The 20,553-nt window shown below is 46.7% G+C and overlaps 1 protein-coding gene and 1 pseudogene across 2 annotated transcripts in view; both read right to left on the minus strand.

Moving 5' to 3' along the window:
- Positions 1–6,030: 6,030 nt before the first annotated feature.
- The window catches only part of ABTB3 (ankyrin repeat and BTB domain containing 3), a 298,989-nt gene continuing 284,466 nt past the window's right edge, over positions 6,031–20,553 (minus strand). For both annotated transcript variants that reach the window (XM_057741445.1, XM_057741444.1), the window contains 3 exons: positions 17,078–17,146; positions 15,068–15,181; positions 6,031–8,212 (listed from right to left, as the gene is read on the minus strand). In XM_057741445.1, coding sequence (XP_057597428.1) covers positions 8,003–8,212; positions 15,068–15,181; positions 17,078–17,146 — 393 coding nt within the window. In that variant the 3' untranslated portion in view covers positions 6,031–8,002. The remainder of the gene's footprint in view (positions 8,213–15,067; positions 15,182–17,077; positions 17,147–20,553) is intronic.
- Positions 14,124–14,239, minus strand: LOC130857948 (U2 spliceosomal RNA; annotated as a pseudogene).

Consider the following 20,553-nt stretch of genomic DNA (forward strand, 5'->3'; position numbering starts at 1 on the left):
GGGGACATCTGTCATGTTCATGGCTACCCATCATCTCTCTCTATTTGTAGAAATCCCATGGTGTAGGTCCTGTCTCCCTAATGTAAGAAACTTGTACCATAATGTTTATTGCAGCACTATTTACAATAGCCAGGACATGGAAGCAACCGAAATGCCCATCAACAAATGAATGGATACAGAAGATGTGGCATATATATACAATGGAATATTACTCAGCTATAAAAAGGGATGAGATGGAGCTATATGTAATGAGGTGGATAGAACTACAATCTGTCATACAGAGTGAAGTAAGTCAGAAAGAGAAAGACAAATATTGTATGCTAACTCACATATACGGAATCTAAAAATGGTACTGACAAGTGACAGTGACAAGAACAAGGACGCAGATACAGAGAATGGACTGGAGAACTCGAGGTATGGGAGGGGGCGGGGGGTTTAGGGGAAACTGAGACGAAGCGAGAGAGTAGCACAGACATATATATACTACCAACTGTAAAATAGATAGTCAGTGGGAAGTTGTTGTATAACAAAGGGAGTCCAACTCGAGGATGGAAGATGCCTTAGAGGACTGGGGCAGGGAGGGTGGGGGGGAATCGAGGGGGGGGCGTCAAGGAAGGGAGGGAATATGGGGATATGTGTATAAAAACAGTTGATTGAACCTGGTGTACCCCCAAAAAAATAAAATAAAAAAAAAAAAAAAAAAAAGAACTGAAATTCCCAGGCTCCCCTGTGGCTAAGACACAGTCACATGACTCAGGTTCTGCCAGTGGGATGCACCGAGGTGAAACTCTGTTCTTGCAGGTAGAGGTAAATGCACTGAGCTTCCTGGACAGGCTGAGTTCCTGATGCAGGAACGGTATAGGTGCTCACGGCCGTACCAGTCACGGAAATCAAGCTCCTGGTAACTGCAGACCTGCCATTATTAATTTCTTTCTTCGTATTATCTGGTGGCGGCAGGGACAGCAATGACCTCATCAGGCCTTTTCTGTGTCACAGTTTGTAAGTTATTCCTAAAAGCCCTGCCTTTAAAATGGTTTCTCTAGCGCTCTCAACAATAGTATGAATCATCTGATATCTTTGAATAAATCCCCTTTCGTCTCAAATTAGTCAGAGTTGCTTGCTGCCAGGAACCCTGATTCATCCAGGCCCTGAACTGAACGCATATTCCGGCCAGGATCTCTCTGGAGCAGAGAGAACCATCACAGCCTCATTCCAGCGATCCTGTGTCAACTGATGTAGCCTGTGGCCAAATTAACTCTCTGAAGTGACCACATCACACACCTGACTTACATTAAATTTAACGGTCAAGTGAAACCCTCACACTTCTGGGGTAGGGATTCACTCCCTGGTCCAAGGAATGTCTAGGAAAACAGAAGTTTAAGTACTTTCTTATTACTTGTTCAACAGAAAACGGTGTCTGAGCTTTCCTCCCACCCCCAACCACAATATTTAATGCATGAGAGTGATTCCTTTGAAGTGTTGAAAAAATGCAGTCCATCCCTTGACAGGGAAAGGAAAGAGGAGTAATTACGGATGAAATCCTGCCCCCTCGTTCCCCTGCAGCGCGCGCTGTCAAGTCTCAAGGTCACCCGGCAGCCACTGGAACCACATGCGTCGCTCATCCCTCTCCACTGTCAAAGGTTTCAAGCGAACATACAAGGGACAGCTGTCTTTGTTCCCTTCTTGATCCTCCTGGGTCCCTACCACTCCCAGGGGGTCTCTTGAGCGTAGAAGGAAGCCTCATAAAACAGCCTTAAAATAAACAAGAATTTTCTCCTTTCCTTCTACCGCTAGCCCCGAAGGGAAAAGGAAAAGGGGAGGACTTGGGTACTTGATGGCAGAGAGGAGGGTCCCTTATGCATCTTACGACATCAGTAAACCCCTGTGCAATAAATACATTTGGTTTAGACCCAAAGTAGACCAGGAAAAATTGAGGGTAGTATGGAGTGCTGTGCTAATAATTCCTTAGGTGTAATTCAGAACCACTTACAAAAGTATAACTTGAAATGATTTTCCTGAATGGATAGCTAAAACGTCTTCACGGTCTGGGTCAGAAAAGCTCATAATAATCCACAAGGTTGAAACTCCAGAGAGGCCAGGTGATGGGACGAAAGTCACAGGCTGGTCTAGCAGCAGACAGGGTTGGAAATGAATCTCCATACTTGACACCTTTGCTATTCAAAGTGTGGTACCTGGACCAGCAGCATCACCTGGATGCTTGTTTAAAATGCTGAATCTCAAGCCCGACCCAGCCCCACTGAGTCAGAACCTGCATCTCAACGAGATCCCCAGTGATGTGTATACAGAGCGAGTGTGAGAAGCCTTTCCCAACACCATCAGTGAGTTGTTTGGAAAAGTCAGTCAATCACAGAAGGACCTTACCGCAGAGCTGAAAGACCCAAGTGAGCCCAAGTGAGAGTAGTGGACCTCAGTGATCCATCACCAACACTGAATTGTAGGACTAACATCATGGGACCGTCTCTCCTGGATGCTGCAGGGTGGTCAGTCATGTCCAGCTCTCAGGAGACATAATTGTTTCCTGGGAGCACTGACCAGAGAGGCAGCTGCCAGAGCCAAGCTGTCTCACTGCCACACTTCCTGACATGCTCATGCATTTGGTAAAAAGGAGATGGGATGCTGGGGAATACAACTCAGCAATAAAAAAGGAGTAATAACCACTTCCCTGGTGGCACAGTGGATAGGAATCCTCCTCTCTGGTCCAGGAAGATCCCGCATGCCACAGAGCAACTAAGCCTGTGTGCCACAACTGCTGAAGCCTGCATGCCTAGAGCCCGTGCTCTGCAACAAGAGAAGCCACCGCAATGAGAAGCCCATGCACTGCAACGAAGAGTAGCCCCTGCTCGTTGCAACTAGAGAAAGCCCGTGCACAGCAACGAAGACCCAATGCAGCAAAATACACACACACACACACACACACACACACATATATATAGTATGTTGATACATGCAACATCCTTGGATGAATCTCAAGCACATTGTGCTGAGTGAAGAAAGCCATTTACTGGATGGTTCCATTTATATAACATTCTCAAAATGACAGCACTATAGAGATGGAAAACAGATTAGTGATTGCCAGGGGTTAGTGATGGTGTGTGTGGAGGAAGGGGGTAGGAGTGACTATAAAGGGGTAGCACGAGGGGGAATCTCTGCGGTGACGGAATAGTGATTGTGGTGGTGGTTAAACAAATCTACACATATCATAAAAGGGCACAGAGCTATAAACTCACGTGGTGCCAACGTCCATGTCCTGGTTTGATATTATACTAGAGGTACTTGAGAGGTTACCATTGGGGGAAACTGGGTGAAGGGTACGCAGGACCTCTCTGTACTATCTTTGCAACTTCCTGTGAATCTATAATTATTTAAAAACAAAAATAAAATAAAAACAAAACAAAAGGAGATAGCAGTCATGAGGCCATGATCTGGTGAGATGCATCCTCATAGTAAAAAATCCTTGGAGCTTTGTTGTAAGGCTTTTATTTGGTTTCCTGCCTGTTTTACCAAAGATATCATCATACACTGAAGTCCCTTTTCCTAAGTCCTCCTGGATGCAATCCAGAATGTTCTATCACACTAAACGGCATCATCACCATTCTAATATATATAGATATATAATATATAAATGTACTAAGAGGAGTGTGTGTGACATGTCCCAGTCTAGGTGACAGAACATCAGCTCAGAAAGACTCCCATTTAGAGTTGAGGAAACAGGTCCAGAATGGAGAAGAGGCCCAGTCAAGGTCACCCAAGTAGCTGATGGCAACAATGGGCCCAGAGGTGAGATCTGGTGCCCAGCCCAGGGCCCCTCTGTTATACCGCCTGCCTCCTCTCTTTGCAGCTTAGTGCTGGAGGTTTGAGATGGCATTAAAATGCAGAACTCATCCAAAGGTTAACAGCGAAAAGCAACATCCAAAGAACGTATCAGCGACATCAGGGCATCTCTTTTAATTGCCTATTCACGCAGACAGATTGTCTTTTCATATTCAAAGCTAAACTTGGAGATGTGTCCTTTTGCAGGGCTCTCGTTATCTGACTGCCTCATCAGGAATGGGAACTAATGTGCAATGTGATTGCTGAGTTCGAGTTCTATTTTTTTTTTTTTTCCTATGAAGCAGGAAGTTTAAAATGTGCTGGGTTATTTTTAAAGAGGGTGAAAAAAATAGGCATCCTACCAGCTTCTGTAATGGCCCTGTCCAAAGGCACGTGCTGCTTCATTCAAGGCACTGGCCAGCTGGGGAGGAATGGGGGTGGCGTGAAGTCTCACCAGGGAGATTTCCTGGCGGGGGTTTGGGGATGAGTGTCCACACACTCACGTGGCAGCAAAGGACCTGGGTTTAGCTGCTGACTTGATGGGGACAGAGATCCTTGGGTTTTTTGGTGTTGACATCTAGCAGTTTGTTTCATTTGGGAATTTAGGACTCCCTTCTCCTCCCCAAAGAGCCCTGGTCCCCAGCCCTGAACTGAGAGCCCAAGATGGGTGAAATAGGAGATTTTTCTCAAAGAATTGCCTAGGCTCCTTACCCTTTACCCACACTGAGAGCACTGGGCCTGAGGTTAATAAGTGCTGTGTGGTAACAGCTTTGATGATACAACTCTGAACTAAGCATCACTCAGCTGGAGCAACACTTTCTGCCTGGGGCTTGAGCTACAAGAATCACAGAACTCCAGAATCTCAGGGGTGGAGAGGGTCGTAGAGGCCCTCCATCCAGCCCTACCTGAGGCCTGACTGCACTTTCCTACAGCTTCTGCCTGGGCCCCTCTTGTGTTGGGAGCTCACACCTTGGTCTCTGTTTTGGGTGGAGAATCCTCTTCCTTTGGGGAAGAACAGATGGCACTCAAGCCTGGTGTATACAAGACCCATCCCATGTTGAGGCGGGGGGTGCGGGGGGGGCAGCAGAAGCCAAGTCGAGCCCTTCATGTTGACCCCTGGGGCTGCAGGCACACGATCCTTCCGGTTTCTCACGGCAAACAGAAGGGGCACAGGGGAGCCGTGTGGCCGGCAGGCAGGCTCCCTGCCTTCCCCAGATGCTGCGGGGGCCCTTGTACAGTCGTTGAGAACTGAGTGACAGAGCCCCCTATCGGACAAGTAAAAGGCAAATGCCACTGCACACACTTTATCTTCCCAGAAGGAACACAACAGATGCCTTATTCACCCCGAGGCTACACAGAGGGTGACACATAGTCAAACTGACCTTCTGTTCTCCTGGCCTGACTCACTGTTCTGGCCCCTGGCTCTCAGTTGTTTGGGTTCTTCCTAAACAAGAAACAGACCTCGACTGCTAAGCAGGGGTGACCAGTCTCGGCCAGAGGTACTTGTGATGTCCGTTGTTGACTGGGCCTCATTGGCCCACGGCTCCAGGGGCTGCCCGGGTCTCTCCCCGGCTTCCTATGGGCCTCCGTGGATAGGCCAGGGGTATTCACCTCCACCAGACCTGGGTGGGGCCCAGGCTGGGCCAGAAGCCAGAGGGGACCAGCTGGGGACTTGGTTTGACCCCCACGGGGAGAGCTGCTTTTCCCTCCACGACCCTCACTCCCAACCCCAGAATGCTGCCACCATCCGTGAGCATCACTTCCTGCCGGCCCTTGGGGGCAGGGGATGCCAGGTTGAGATAACCTATTTTTCTCCATTCCCCGACTCCCCAAAAGCTTCATCAAGGCACACAAATGACAGAACTCCACCCTCTACAGGCGAGTTAGCTGCAGGAGACAAGAGGCCCTTACAGGTGGCACCTCTATGTCTCCTGCCTGATGGGAAGAAGACCCAAGGGCGGCACCCAGAGGTGTCTGCAGACCCAGGGGACTAGAGCTTGGTTAGCCAAGTTCTCGTTGGCAGAGAGGAGGGCAGTCAGTGACACGAGCACTCATCTTTTTCCCAGCATCTTCACTTCCCTTGATTTTTTTTTTTCTGTGGGGTCACATTTTCCCACCTCTCAACTGAGTGACGCTCTCAGGCTCCAACGGTGGGGTAAGAGCTCACTGGTACCATACAGACAATGTGCAGCTTGGGAAAATCATTTTTTTTTAATGACAGAGAAAGCACACCAATCTATAACACAAGCCCGTCAGGAGTTGCCACTGTACAAATCAATGCCCAGAGGCCCTGAGCTAGCATCGGACATTCACCGGGAAGTCAGTCACAGTTAAGGAAACATCCACGCAGCGTCTCTGAGGACAGGAGGAGGCGGGAGACAGCGATGACTCAGGACGTGCTGTGTATCTGTAACTTGGACTCCTCTGCAGGCAGTCTTTTTTCCCCCTTCCTCATTGGATGGTAGGGGCTGGGGAGGTTTGCAGATGACCGGAAGAGAAGCCTTGTGTATCAGCATCACAGAAGAGCCAATACTGTAGACAGATGTGGCCCGGGTATGCCATGGGCCATACCCATGAAACAGGACTTGACATTGGTCTTCTGAACAATGGCTCAGGAAGCTAGGACAACGTTTGAACAGCAGCTCCTTTAGACTCTAGGGTCGGCGCACAAGTTCCCAAAGGCATGCTAGGAAATAGTTTTATCAACGAAACTTTGCCATCCCAAAGGGTAAGAGTCATTCCCCTAGTTTTTACTGCATGTTATCTAGGTTTCAAATGAAAGGACAAGAAAGAAAAGGCAGCGACTCAAAAATTATCTGGAATATTGTGGCACTTCACTAATCTCTTTTGCTTATAATATATGGCAGAGAAAAAGGAACCCTGTCGATATAAACTTTCATTATAGATAACCCTCTACTGTACACTCTCAGATTACAGAAAGAATCCATCCTATCATACATGTTTCATCTTTAAAAATAATCTAACATAGTCATATTCTCTGGCTAGTAACAAACTATTAACATCTTCTGAGAATACAGAGAAAACTCTGGGATTAATAGTAAATTCTCTGACGTGCCCCGTCCCCCCAACCCCCTATGCAGCATCATCTATGAACACATTTCTGCAAAAGCATCCCAGAATCATTCATAACCAGGAAAGGAAATGGATATGTTAGTTTCACCAAATGGACTTTCAGCAAGAAGTGATGGGACATTTTTACCTTGGCAAAAATGAAGCACAAACATAACATCTTACAGGTTCGGGCCCATGCAAATGCATGTGTTTTTTTTTTAATGTGGGGGGATTTTATTCTCACCCCGAAACCACGATTAGCATGCAGGTGTTTTTTTCAACTACTGAGTTACAGATAATTATTGGCAGTGCACCTCTTTTGTGTAACCATGATCACTAAGGCAAGGTTATTATTTCACCTTGTGTAGAATATCAGCAATATCTTGTCAGATGCATGTTTATACAGTATAGACCTGTGACTTACTGTTTTTTTTTTTTTTTAGAAATAAATCTCAAAACACAGATCCCTAAACACAATTCAGTTGAAAATGAACTGTTAAGCTTTTAGAAATATATTTTAAACTACAAGGCTGCCCTGTTTTGGGGTTGTTTTTTTTTTTTTAATGAACATTTTAAAAAGTTCCCACCCCTAAAAATTTGCCAAATGATGTCTTCGCTATTGGTAACAGTCTCACCAATTTGCTACCATGGTTGACTCTTGCGGGACTGCAGCTACTAAGGTCCTTAACATGTAATAAATATAATGCTCTTCAGGGTTGGTACAATGAAGTTCTCCAACGGTCAACCTGGAAACCGAACGACCTTTAGTTCTCGGTCTATCTGCCAGACGCGGTCCCTGGCAAGGGGTGTTCAGCCGCCCCAGGCGTGCTTTCAGATGAGGTCAGCTCAGCTGCCACGTGCTGGCCTTCTAACTCTGTATCCAGCTGCAGTCGGATCTGCAAGCCAGCGGCACATCCTTTGTTTCTCAACAGGAGCTCATGGCAGCTGTATCTGCTTATTCAAGAGCAGCTGAGGCAGTAGAGGCAGCTCCATGGCCCAGCCAAAAACAGACGCCAGGTTGAGATTTGTATGTCCGTGTGAAGCCAATGCAGCAGCAGAACTGGCAAGTCCCCGGGGAACATTCCCTGGCCTGGACGTTTCATACAACAGAACCTTTGGAAGATGACAAGTGGATTGACTGAATCCTGATGGCCAACGTCCTCTGTAAGTCCTGGAGCACATCCTGGCCCGTCCCTTCGCCATTTTTGTCATATAGGAGCTGCTTGAATGCTTCATTTTCGATGAGGACCATCATATTTTTGAGAAAGTAGCCTTCACAATATGCTGAGAGCTCCGTGACTCCAAGAAACTGGGGAGAGTGGAGAGGAAGTGGGAGATGGTTATGTTTCTGAAAGCACCTGTTTTCATATATGTTAATGGCAAACCCCTATGAAGGTAGACTGACTGGGACAGCAGCCCTGATTCTGCATCCTTTGCTGTTTTCACACCCAGGGGATGTGACTTTGCAGCTCCTCCCATCAAAGGGCTGAGTCCATTTCTCCCTACCTTGGCCTTGTGAGTTGCTCAGGCCAAGAGAATGCAGTTGAAGTGAGAGCTGCCAGTTCCGAGCTGGCTTCAAGTGGCCATGTGTGCTTCCGTGCTGTCTCTCAGATCCCTTCCTCTGCCTCAAAAACAAGCCTGAGCTAACCTGCTTTCAGTGTGAGCAACCACGTGAAACTGACTTGACAGCAACAGAGCCCCGCCAGGATCAGCAAAGCCCACAGCTGACCAGCCAGCTGACCTCAGAAGCAAGGTTGGCTGAGACCAGAAGAGCCCAGGCACATGCTAAACAAGTACTATTTTCACAGTGGGTTTTGTGTCTCCTTGCTCCGCTACAGATAACTGGTGCACTGATGGAGCTGCAGACACAGTTCTCTAATCTCTTTACGAGTATCAATTAACTCACCTAATTCTCACAACCATCCTTTGAGTGGGCACTGCCTACCTACCCCCATATATAGGGCAGTGGTTCTCAACCAGGGGTGATTTTGCCTCTCAGGAGACACCTGGAAGTCTGGACACATTTTTGGTTGTCACAACTTGGGGGCCGGGGTGGTGTGTACACTACTGGCATCTAACAGGTAGAAGCCAGGGATGCCATTAAATATCCCACCATGAGGAGGACAGACCCCCTTGGCAGAGAATTGCGTAGCTCACGTTGTCAATAGCGCCAAGGTTGAGAAACTGATCGAGAGACATGGTTCTTGACAGACTAAACCAATTCGGAAGAGATGACATTGACCTGCCTCCCTTTACAAGCCCAAACAGAAGGCTTGGGAGATGGTAGACACTTCATACGGATTTGTTGAATGTATGAATGAACAGTTAACTCTGAGAGCAATGATACCAGCAGCAAACCTTTACTGACAGCATATGATGTGCCAGGTACTATACTAGGCACTTCACGTGCATCATCTCATTTAATCCTCAACTTTCCTTGAGGCAGGTACTATTACCACCTCCGATTTACAGATGAGGAAACTGAGACGAGAGAGTAGCTGACAAAAATTCACACAACATGTCAAGGGCAGAACCAGGAGCTGAACCCTGGTAACTCAACTCCTGAAGGCTGTGCGTTTAACCATGACGACGCACCGCCTCCAGCCTGGTATCATTAAACCCTGGAAGCGTGCTTGGGGGGCTAATTCACATCTGAGATGCAGAAGCAAATGTGGATATGAGGGTCAGCTGCCTGTATTCAGACCTTTTCTACAGTTTCCAAAGCTTGTAAGTCTCTCTATTGCAATGAGCAGGATGCTCAGACGTTAAAGTGCTCCCTGAGATGATATCCTGCCGCTTTGTTGAGATGCTGAATTATCTAAATTATCTAAACGTGGAACTTATCGTTCTGAACTCCCTAATACGCTGTCCTTAAGCCGGAGATGCACGTCACGCTGCTCTCTGCGGAATGGTGGAATTACGATGAGGCAGTGCCAATAGGGCGACGGTGGAATGAGCAGGAGACCTGGATTCAAGTTGGGGTTCCCCCACCTTTCTGAATGTGTCACTTGGCCTCTGGCTTTAGGTTCCTCATTTTCGAAATGGGAACTATGCCACTTGCATCACAGACCTGCTGAGGGGATTGAATGTAACATAACTGATGGCAGGACTCTGTCATCTGTCACACTTAGGGGAGGAAGGTTAGGAAGGGAGCTGGGGGGGGGCGGGGGGGGGGGCTCTGGAATCTGCCTGGGTTTTTATTCCAGACTTTGCCAGTTCCAGCCACGTGCTGCTGGGTGAGTTATTTAATCTCTCTGTGCTTCAGTATTCCTGTCCCTAAAATGGAGGAAGATGATAATACCTACCTAATAAGCTGTTGCTGGCATTGAATGAGATAACACACAGCACGTTCAGAACAATGGCTGAGTGCAGTCAGCACTCATTCAATGTTGGCTGCCATGCTGGACGTAAACTATAATTATTACTCTCATCTCGCGCATTTATATTCAGGGACCCTTGGGGACAAAGTAGCTGCCTAGGTTGGGATAAGCGGAGTTGACTGTATCTACGGAACCTAGTTCAGCTAACTGGCTCATAGAAGGACAAAGCCTGTAACTTTTTTTTTTAATTATCATTATTTTTTTGGCTGCATCATGTGGCTTGCGGGATCTCAGTTCCCCGACCGGGGACTGAACCCAGGCCACAGCAGTGAAAGCCCGGCCTCCTAACTACTAGGCAACCAGGGAACTTCCTCAAGCCTATAATCTTGAACTCACTGACACCATGTGCTAATTCACTGAGCTAACGACCTGTCTTCATAAAAATCATGTGCAACTTTGGGCAAATCAGATCACTTCTCTGGGCCTCCGTTTCCCAAGCTACAAAATGAGGGGATGTGGACGAGAGGGTACTATGCTCTGTGCATTTAGGACACGGACACACCAGATAGTTCTGTGGTCTCTGAGAGGCTTAGGGGGCCTGGTGAGGTATATCAGGGGAATGGGCTTGTTATCACCCAAATGTTCACATAGATGCATAGCATCCTGGAGCTGGAAGAGTTCTTAGGAATGCTTTCATTCTTTCAACATGAACCCTCCTTTTAGCATTACAGAGAAAAGGCCTCATTGTACACATGGGGAAACTGAGGCTCAGAGTTGCCTATCTCTGATTCTGTGGACACAGAGAGCTCTCCTCCCCTTACCACACCTAGCCTCTGGCTTTGTATAGGAGTGTCTCTCAACACCAGTTAGTGTAAGTAGAGAACAACAAGCACAAGTACTCACATCTATATGTGGTGACGTTTATCGAATGGTGACTATACATCAGAAGCTTGCCTACCTTTACACAGCTAATTACAGACTGAACTGGGACTGGACCTCTCACCTTCTAGACCAATGGTTGACAAACTACAGGCCTGTGGGCCAAATCTGGCCCCCTACCTGCTTTTGTAAATCAAGTTTTATTGGGACACAGCCCCACCCATTCATTTTACACATTGCCTCTGGCTGCTTTTGCACCACAAGAGCAGAGTTGAGTAGGATCCAAGTGACCACATGGCCTCTGTGAAAACATTTATCTGAACCTTCATGGAAGTCCGCTGACCCCTGTCCTAGACAATAACTTTTTCAAGTACAGAGACCATATCCTACTAATTTCTTATTCAGATGTATATACAGTTCCTAGTAAATAGTGGGTGCACAATAAACACTAGGGGACGAATCCCTTGGTTTCCAAACACCTGTTCTTTCCATCATGGTGCCTCGCTGAGCCGACTGCATTAGCTCAGATTCAATGTGATGAACCAGCTTGTTCTTTTTCTCAAGTTGAAAGACACCCTGAAAGGACCATCAGAAGCTCCAGGGCCTCTTCTTCACGACTGAATAGTTTATGACAGCTTCGCTAGGAAAAAAAAGATGAGGAAGCTGTGCATTTATGGGCTGGGCTTCTCCTCTGTGTAAAACTCCACAGCTGTCCCCAAAGGTCAGGTGCAGAACAGAGGTCACGTTGCCAAGAACTTGACGTTGAAATGATTGTTCGTATCAAGATGCCTGCTTTTCCTGAGTTTCCAAAGCCAGCGTTGGTTTCTTTCTTTTCTCTTTTACTAAACTAGCCTCAATCTGCGGCACAATCTGCCAGTAACAGAATCCACGTGGCAGGTGGTCACTGGCAGGTGCTGCAGGATCCACAGCACAGGGGAAGCAGCGCACAGAAAGGGCAAGGGAGCTGGCATTGCCCCGTCCTCCACACAAGCATCAGGAAGGGCAGGCGCTGACCTTGGAAGCATTCCAGGATGAGGCCTGGGAGGGTAGGCGGAGGCTGGCGTCTGCAAAAGGCCAAGCTCTGGCTGCAGAGGCACAGAAATGAGAGGCAGTTCTTTGCCATAGGTATTCTAAGCCTGTAACACAAAGGTGTTCCCAGCCGGGGCTCACGTTACATTGGGTGCGTTATTAAATAACAAGAGAGCTACAGAAGCTGCCTGTCAAGGAGCTGGAAGTGATTAAAGTAGGACTGTGGAACGTAGGCCTTGCTGCCAAGTGAGAGAGGCCATGGCAAAGCCACTGTGGATGTGGGGTTCACAGGGCAACTGGGTGTCAATGGCCAGGGAAGGAGGCAGAAGACCATGAGGTTAATCAGGCCCTCTTCCTGGGTAGAGAGTTTTTCTGGATGCTTTTTTGCAAAGGAACCAGTTTAAGATTTAAAAAAAAAAAATGCTGTGTCCCAAGAAACCAGATTTTGGTAAAACCCTCACTTAACCAAAACATCCAGTGTGCGTGGGTAGGAAATAGCTTGACTGTACCTCTTGATTTACTGATGACCAACCAGAAAATCTTTTTTGAGTATCAAGGATTATCACTAATGTTTCAAACATATATTAGGCCAGAGAGTAAACACAAGGAAGAACCTGTGCTTTAGAGTGAGACAAATCTGGGTTTACATTCTGGGCATATACACCAAAGAACTGAAAGTAGTGACTGGAAGAGATATTTGCACACCCCTGTTCAGAGCAGCATTTTTCAGAACAGCCAAAAGGTGGAAGCAACCCAGGTGTCCACTGATGGATGAATGGGTAAACACACGTGGTACATACATACAGTGGAATATTACACAGCCTTAAAAAGAGATGAAATTCTCACACATGTGAAAACATGGATGAACCTCAAGCACAGTGTGCTAAGTGAAAGAGGCCAGCTGCAAAAATAAGCCAGACAAATACTATATGAAACAATTTATATGAAGTACCTAGATCAGTCAAACTCATAGAGACAGAAAGCAGAATGGTGGTTGCCAGGGGCTGGGGAGGAGAGGGGAATGGCGAGTTTGTGTTTAATGGGTACAGAGTTTCAGTTTGGGAAGATGAAAAGTTCTGGAGATGGATGGTGGTGATGATTGCACAACAATGTGAATGTACTTAAGGGCACTGAAGTGTACACTCAGAAATGGTTAAAATGGTAAGTTTCAGATTACGTATATTTTACCACAATGAAAAAAAACTCTGTAATAGCTGTGTGACCTTAAGCAAGTTACTTCACCTCTCTGTGCCTCAGTGTCCTTATAACATGGGACTAACGAAAGGGTTGTGGAGAGATTTAAAAAGGTAATACAATACAGCTTTAAGGGAACGTTGGTGTAAGACAGAAAATAACATCTCAAATGCAACCTGTTTTTCCACAATGAGCAGAATAACCATTATTCACATCAGCTGTCACTCTACCGACTGTGGCTATGGGAGGCACGTGGGCTGAGCTCCAGTTATACCAAAGAAGTGAGCTTTGTTTTAAATTAATGCCTGATCTTAATTCACTTCATTGTTTCTTCCCAGCAGATGCTAACCCCCCTGTTCTGAGCATATGAACAAAAATGAAGTGGCACCTGGACACATGATTTTAATTCTCTTGGTCCCAGTATCCCCACTTGTGAAATGAACCGGATGAAATCAGTGATTCACTGCTTTTACTCCAAACACTGGAGTGAAGACTGGCCTTAGAGCTGAAATCACAATGGTCATCACCCTGGGAGCCTGTTAAAAATATAGATTCCTGGGCTCCCCTGCAGAGATTATTGGGGTGAAGGGCCAAACAGAGATTCCAGATGTCTCCCCATGTGTTGCGTCCATCTGACTAGGAGGACACTTTGGACCTCTCTAGTATTGACAGCCTGTTCTCCACCTTGGCACATCTGAGAATCACCCAGGAAGCTACGAAAAAAATACCTTTTTTTCCAGGCTGCACCCCCAGAGACTGATGAACTGTCTGTGACAGGTCCCAGGCATGGGGATTTTAAGTGAGTGCCCAGTGATTCCACCACGCAGCCAGCATTGGGAACCTCAGTGCAAGAATAATAGTTCTGATAAGAACAGATACTACACTTGATCTTAGCCAAAAGGCCGAGAAGGGGGTGAAGGGGAAACTGAGACGAAGCGAGAGAGTAGCACAGACATATATATACTACCAACTGTAAAAGAGTCAGTGGGAAGTTGTTGTATAACAAAGGGAGTCCAACTCGAGGATGGAAGATGCCTTAGAGGACTGGGGCGGGGAGGGTGGGGGGGACTTGAGGCGGGGGGAGTCAAGGAAGGGAGGGAATATGGGGATATGTGTATAAAAACAGATGATTGAACCTGGTGAACCCCCAAAAATAAAAAAAAAAAAAAGAATAATAGTTCTTACCTATGAACAACACCGGAATCACTTGGAAGGCTTGGGAAGCCGCAGCTGGCCGGGCCTCACCCACAAAGTTTCTGATTCAGTACGTCTGGGTGAGGCCTAGAATATGCATTTCTGACAAGTTCCTGGATGATGCGGATGCTGCTGGATTGGAGACCACACCTGGAGAACCATTATTCCAGAACTTGGCTGCTCAAGGTGTGGCCTAGACCAGCTGCAGAGGCTTCACCTGGGAGCTTGCCAGAAATGCAGGACCAGGACCCACCCTGGGCCTGCTGAATCAGAGTCTGTGCTGTGATTCACACACATGCTAGAGCTGGAGAATGACCCTGCTTTTGAAACTTCTGCTTGCTTGCTTTCATTGTGTCCTGGAGGGGAGGATGCAGGGAAAGACCTCTCTTCTAGAGCAGGAAGCAGACCTTGTTAGGAGTGAGGATGGCTCGACCTGAATGCACAGGCCCAGCATCCACGCTCTACCCCAGCTCAGAGTGTCCGCAAAGAAGGCCTCTCCCGTGTCAGGGCATGAGGTGTGCTTGGGCAGCGAGAATGGGATCGATTACCTTGGCGTGGTTGTAAATATCCACACAGTTGTCGGTATTGATGCTCTTTGCACAGATAATCTCACAGTGTCGCTGCAAAGCCTCCAGCTGGAAAAACTTAGCAGCAGACAGAAGCTAAAAACCATAAAAAGAGCCTGTTAGAGGTTGGGAGATGGAAGCAAAGCAACGACCGTGGTGAGAAAACTTTTCACCTCCCACAGTGGTACCCAAGGTGAAGGCAGTGGGAATAAAGCTTTGGGACATCACTTTAAAGCACAAAGGTTACACTACAGGACTAAGACCCAGCGACAGAACTCAACTGTGGGAGAAGATGGTGGGGGGGGGGGGGGGTGGTTGAAGAGAATCAAATTTGCATCTATTACAGCAGGAGGTCAAGCGAAAATGCCTAAAATTGTTACGTCCAGAAATAAGGGTGACGCTCTTATTTATCCGTTCATCCAGGTCTCCACACAGATGTCACCGCAGGTCTCCTCCCTCCATCACCATCTGCTCCCCTTACCCTGTCTGAGTCTTCCTCACAGCCCTTCACACACCAGACATGACATCATGCCCGTCCCCCTCCCCCGAGACCAGGAGGGCAGGAATCCGTCCCTTTGCATCACTGCTGCATCCCAGCTCTGAGCACGATACCTGGCTATGGGAGATGCTCAAAAGAGGCTCTGGGCAGGGGAAGAAAGGATTGAAGTAAGAGTTCAAAGGGACGAGGGGAAAGGACTGGGAAGGTTGAGGGGGGTGGCTGGGTGAGGTGCTTTTTATGCATTGGGTTGGCCCAAAAGTTCGTTCGGGTTTTTCTGTAACCTGTGGAAAGGTTAGGAAAGGGCTAAAAAGCCCTTCTGTTATTTACATGATTGAAATATATGTTCATTACTTCAATTTGAAAATAATTTTTAAAAAGGTTTACAAAACAGGCCGAGTCCTCAGACTATAGTCTAGCCCTGGGGTCATGATGTGTCAGAGAAGCGGTCCAGAGAGAAAAGGGAATAACTTTGAGGGGTGGGGAAGTGACCACAGAAGGTTTCACAGAGTAAGAACAAAAGGATAAATGGCCCCACAGTGAATACACAGCCCCTGTGACACATGCCAGGAACTGCAGTAAGCACTCTACAAATAGAAACTCTTAAGATCTTCAAAATCTGATAGCAGAGATATTGTTATCCCCATTCCACAGGTTGAGAAACTAAGGATCAGAGAGGTTAAATTACTGGTCCAAGATCACAGAAGCGGAAGATCCTGGATCTGAACCCAGTCTGGCCCGGAACCCATGTCTGAACCACCGTGTGAGGTCACCTCTTGAATGACTCATAGTGTTCTGACATCTCTCATCAGCCACCCTGGACTTCAGGCACTTGAACTGCGTCCCGGCTCTTTCACTCAGGACTATTGAGTGATTTTACTTCTGGTTCAAAGCTACCAGGTTTGACCCAAGAGTTCCACTTCTAGGAAGGAGCAGGGGAAATTGGCTTTGGACAGACAGGAGCAGAAACAAGGCCCAGGGAGGGGAGAAGAGGCAGAGTTACGAGAGGTAGACAGGAGGTGCAGAGAGCCAGGGAGCTGCAGGAATGAGGGGCCTGAGCGAGGCCAGGAGAGCTTTGTAACTGGCGCTCAACTTCTGCCTCAGTGGACATGCTGAGATTTGAGGAATGCTTTCAGACCATATATTTCTCTTACAAATGACAAGGGAGAAGTCATCAAAGATAGTTTCTGATGATGCTATTTGAGCTCCAGCTGTGCCTGGAGCTAGCGCTAGCCTCAGACTCTTCAGTAAATTTCCTTTCCTCCACCCTCCAGCGCCAGTTAAAATTGGGCTTCACTCAGTTGCTACTGAACGGGATGGGACTAGCGCACCCAGCACCCCAGCCTTCCAGGGAGGGGCTCTAATGAGAAGCCCTTGGGAGATCTAAGGAGGCAAGCAGGACCCCAAAGCCTGCATCCAAATGAAAACCAAACACAGGCTTCCCCCAGACACCACCCATGTGGGCCGCCCACTCAATGACACGGCGCATTCCTCACCTCCATGATCTCATTGTTTTTAATGAGAAGCGACTCTGGGCCACCGTAGTAGAGATACTGCATGACCAGCTGGAAGACAGAACACAGTGAGCAAAGTGTCAATGGCACACAGACACAGGCACCTTGAAGCCACACAGTCAAAGCCTCAGGTTGGCTCTGAGTCCCCATATGACACCTCTTTTTAGGGGTGGCCATACCCCCTGGATCACTGACTTTCAGGAGAAGTTCCATTTAAAAGTTTTATAGGCTGGATATTTCTCCTTACACCACGCTGCAATCTGTTTCCTGGTGGTTCACCCTCAGGGCTGAATTAAACAATTCTAAGCTCTGTTCCCCCGGACGGTTTTCCCCCATCTATGGATGATAATTACAGGTTGTCCTCCCACCTCCCACCCCATTGAGCTGCCGAGAACTGTGGCACACATGGTGTGGCTTAAAGACCCTACATCAGCAGTAGTCCTCCTGGGAACATGGCCCAGTTTGAGTAGGGTGACTCTGGGCCACCACGAGACCACCTGCTCCTTATTATAACTACACAAAATTCAAGATGAAGCCATTAGGGGTCCAGGGTTTCAATGTTTCACTGATGGTATGAACTGTCCAAGCCAGGCTTTATACGTATGACTCAGGATGCCCGGATGGTGGCAAAGTCCCAGAACTTTGCAAACTGGTGTCCCTTAAGAAGAATGAAGCCTGCGGATGTGTTAGTATTGGCTGTCACCTCCTCCCATGGAGCTGAGTATTAATTTTTTAATACTGGGAAGTATTAAATCCTTCCCAGTTGGCCACAGTCTCTGCCACTCTCTAATGTCTTCTGCCTACTTTTATGACATACTGACTTTACCTGCCTGGCCATAATGAAGGTGTGTTGGAAAAATCTGTAGACTGTTTACATCCCATTTTGGGGTACCTATAAAATGAGGTGCTTGGACTGGGTATGGTCCCTCCAGGCTCTGACAGTCTGTGACTCACACAGGACAGTGGTTAGGAGCAAGGAACCTGGAGCTGGGCTGCCTCAGTTTCTGATCTGGCTCTGCCACTGAAAAGCTGGGTGACCTAAATTAAATTAGGCTCTCTGTGCCTCAGTTTCATCATCTGTAAAGTGGGGATAATATGACCTACCTCATGGAGTTGTGATGAGGATTAAATGAGTTACTATATGTAACAGGCCTAATGAGTCTGGCAGGTACATGGCAAGAACTCAATAAATGTTAGTTTTTTAATTTTCTCTGAGGTTGAAAAATCTTTTACCAGTAGAGCTTCTGCCATGTGCTGCCACTTTCTTACTCAGGTCATTCAACATCCTTCATGACTGATCTCAGTCTACTTTTTGCATGTGTGTTTAAAGTAATCGCTTTTCAGATCATACAACTCAATTAAAAAAATAAACAACCCAACCAAAAACTGGGCAGAAGACCTAAACAGACATTTCTCCAAAGAAGACATACAGATGGCCAATAGGTACATGAAAAGATGCACAGCACTGTCAATAATTAGAGAAATGCAAATCAAAACCACCTCCCATGGATCAGATGGCCATTATTAAAAAGTCTACAAATAATAAATGCTGGAGAGGGTGTGGAGAAAAGGGAACGCTCCTATACTGTTGGAGGGAATGTAAATTGGGCAGCCACTATAGAAAACAATATGGAAGTTCCTTAAAAAAACTAAAAATAGAGTTGCCATATGATCCAGCAATCCCACTCCTGGGCACATATCCAGACAAAACTATAATTAGAAAAGATATATGCACTATATTGAAAAGATAGCAGCACTATTTACAATAGCCAAGATATGGAAGCAACGTAAATGTCCACCAACAGATGAATGGATAAAGAAGATGTGGTACATATATACAATGGAATATTACTCAGCCATAAAAAAGAATGAAATAATGCTATTTGCAGCAACATGGATGAACCTAGAGATCATCATACTAAGTGAAGTAAGTCAGACAAAGACAACTACTATATGATATCACTTACATGTGGAATCTAAAATGACAAATGAACTTATTTATGAAACAGAAACAGTCTCAAAGACATAGAAAACAAACATGATTACCAAAGGGAAAAGGGTTGGGGGAGGGATAAATTAGGAGTTTGGGATTAGCAGATACAAACTACCATACACAAAACAGATAAACAACAAGGTCCTACTGTATAGCACAGGGAACTATATTCAATATCCTATAATAAACCATAACAGGAAAGAATATGTAAATATATATATAACTGAATCACTTTGCTGCACAGCAGAAACAAACACATTGTAAATCAATGATATTTCAATAAAAAATTGTTTTTTAAAAATATGTATATGTATATATTGTTTACAGTTTTGAGATAGAGTTCACATAACACAAAATGCTTTGATTTAAAGTAGTGTACAGTTCAGTAGTTTTTAGAATATTCACAATATTGTGCAACCATCAGCACAATCTAATTTTTATTTTCGCCGCACTGTGCGGCATGTGGGATCTTAGTTCCCTGACCAGGGATCGAACCCATGCCCTTGGCAGTGGAAGTGCGGAGTCCTAACCACTGATCTGCCAGGGAATTCTCACCACAATCCAATTTTAGAATATTTTCAACACCCCCAAGAGAAACCTCATGCCCATCAGCAGTCTCTCCCATTTCCTACCTGTGCTGAAAACCACTGCGATTTGCCTGTTCTGGACATTTCACATAAATGGAATCATACAACATGTGCTCTTTTGTGTCTGGCCTCTTTCACTTAATGTGATATCTTACAGGTTCCTCTGCTGTCACATACATCACTCCTTCACTTCTTTTTTATTGCTGAACGGCATCCCGCTGTGTGGATGTACCACATTCTGTGTGTCCGTTCGTCAGCCGATGCACGTTTGGGTTGTGTGCACTTTTTTGCTGTTATGAATACTGCTGCTATTGATGAACTCACTTTTTCAGATCTCACCTGCCACTCTGCCCTTCTCTCCTCCTAACCTTGACACCATCTGCCTTTTATACTCTGACCTCTCCCACCCATCTGGCTTTATCAGAACCTACCGCCATCCCTTTCACGCCTCTGTTTTTGCCCACGCTCTTTCCTCTGCTTGGATGCCCTTCCCTTCTTCTCCATCTGCTGATCTCTGGCTCCTCCTTCGGGATCCAGCTCAGTGGTCACCTCTGTGATGCCTCCTCAGATCTGCTCCGACCTCTTAGCTGCCTCCCAGCCCGTGCTGCGCAGCCCATCGCCCATGACTGCAGTGTTACTTCCCGCTGGAGTCTGAGGGCACAGACTGGGTCTCGTCCATCTCTGCCTCCCCAGTGCCTGCCCTTCCTCTTTTGTTTGAATCTCCCATGCACTGGCCACCTGCCTGTCGCAGAGATGGTGGTGCTTCAATGGCAATGGCTGAGACTTTGTGAAATGATAATGTACCCTCCCCTCCCCCACACCCTGATGGGTCATAAGCATCTAAAATACCACGCTGGCGAATGTTGGGACATTGGCTT

This window comes from Hippopotamus amphibius, chromosome 7, assembly GCF_030028045.1.
Source record: "Hippopotamus amphibius kiboko isolate mHipAmp2 chromosome 7, mHipAmp2.hap2, whole genome shotgun sequence".
NCBI classification, from domain to species: Eukaryota; Metazoa; Chordata; class Mammalia; order Artiodactyla; family Hippopotamidae; genus Hippopotamus; species Hippopotamus amphibius.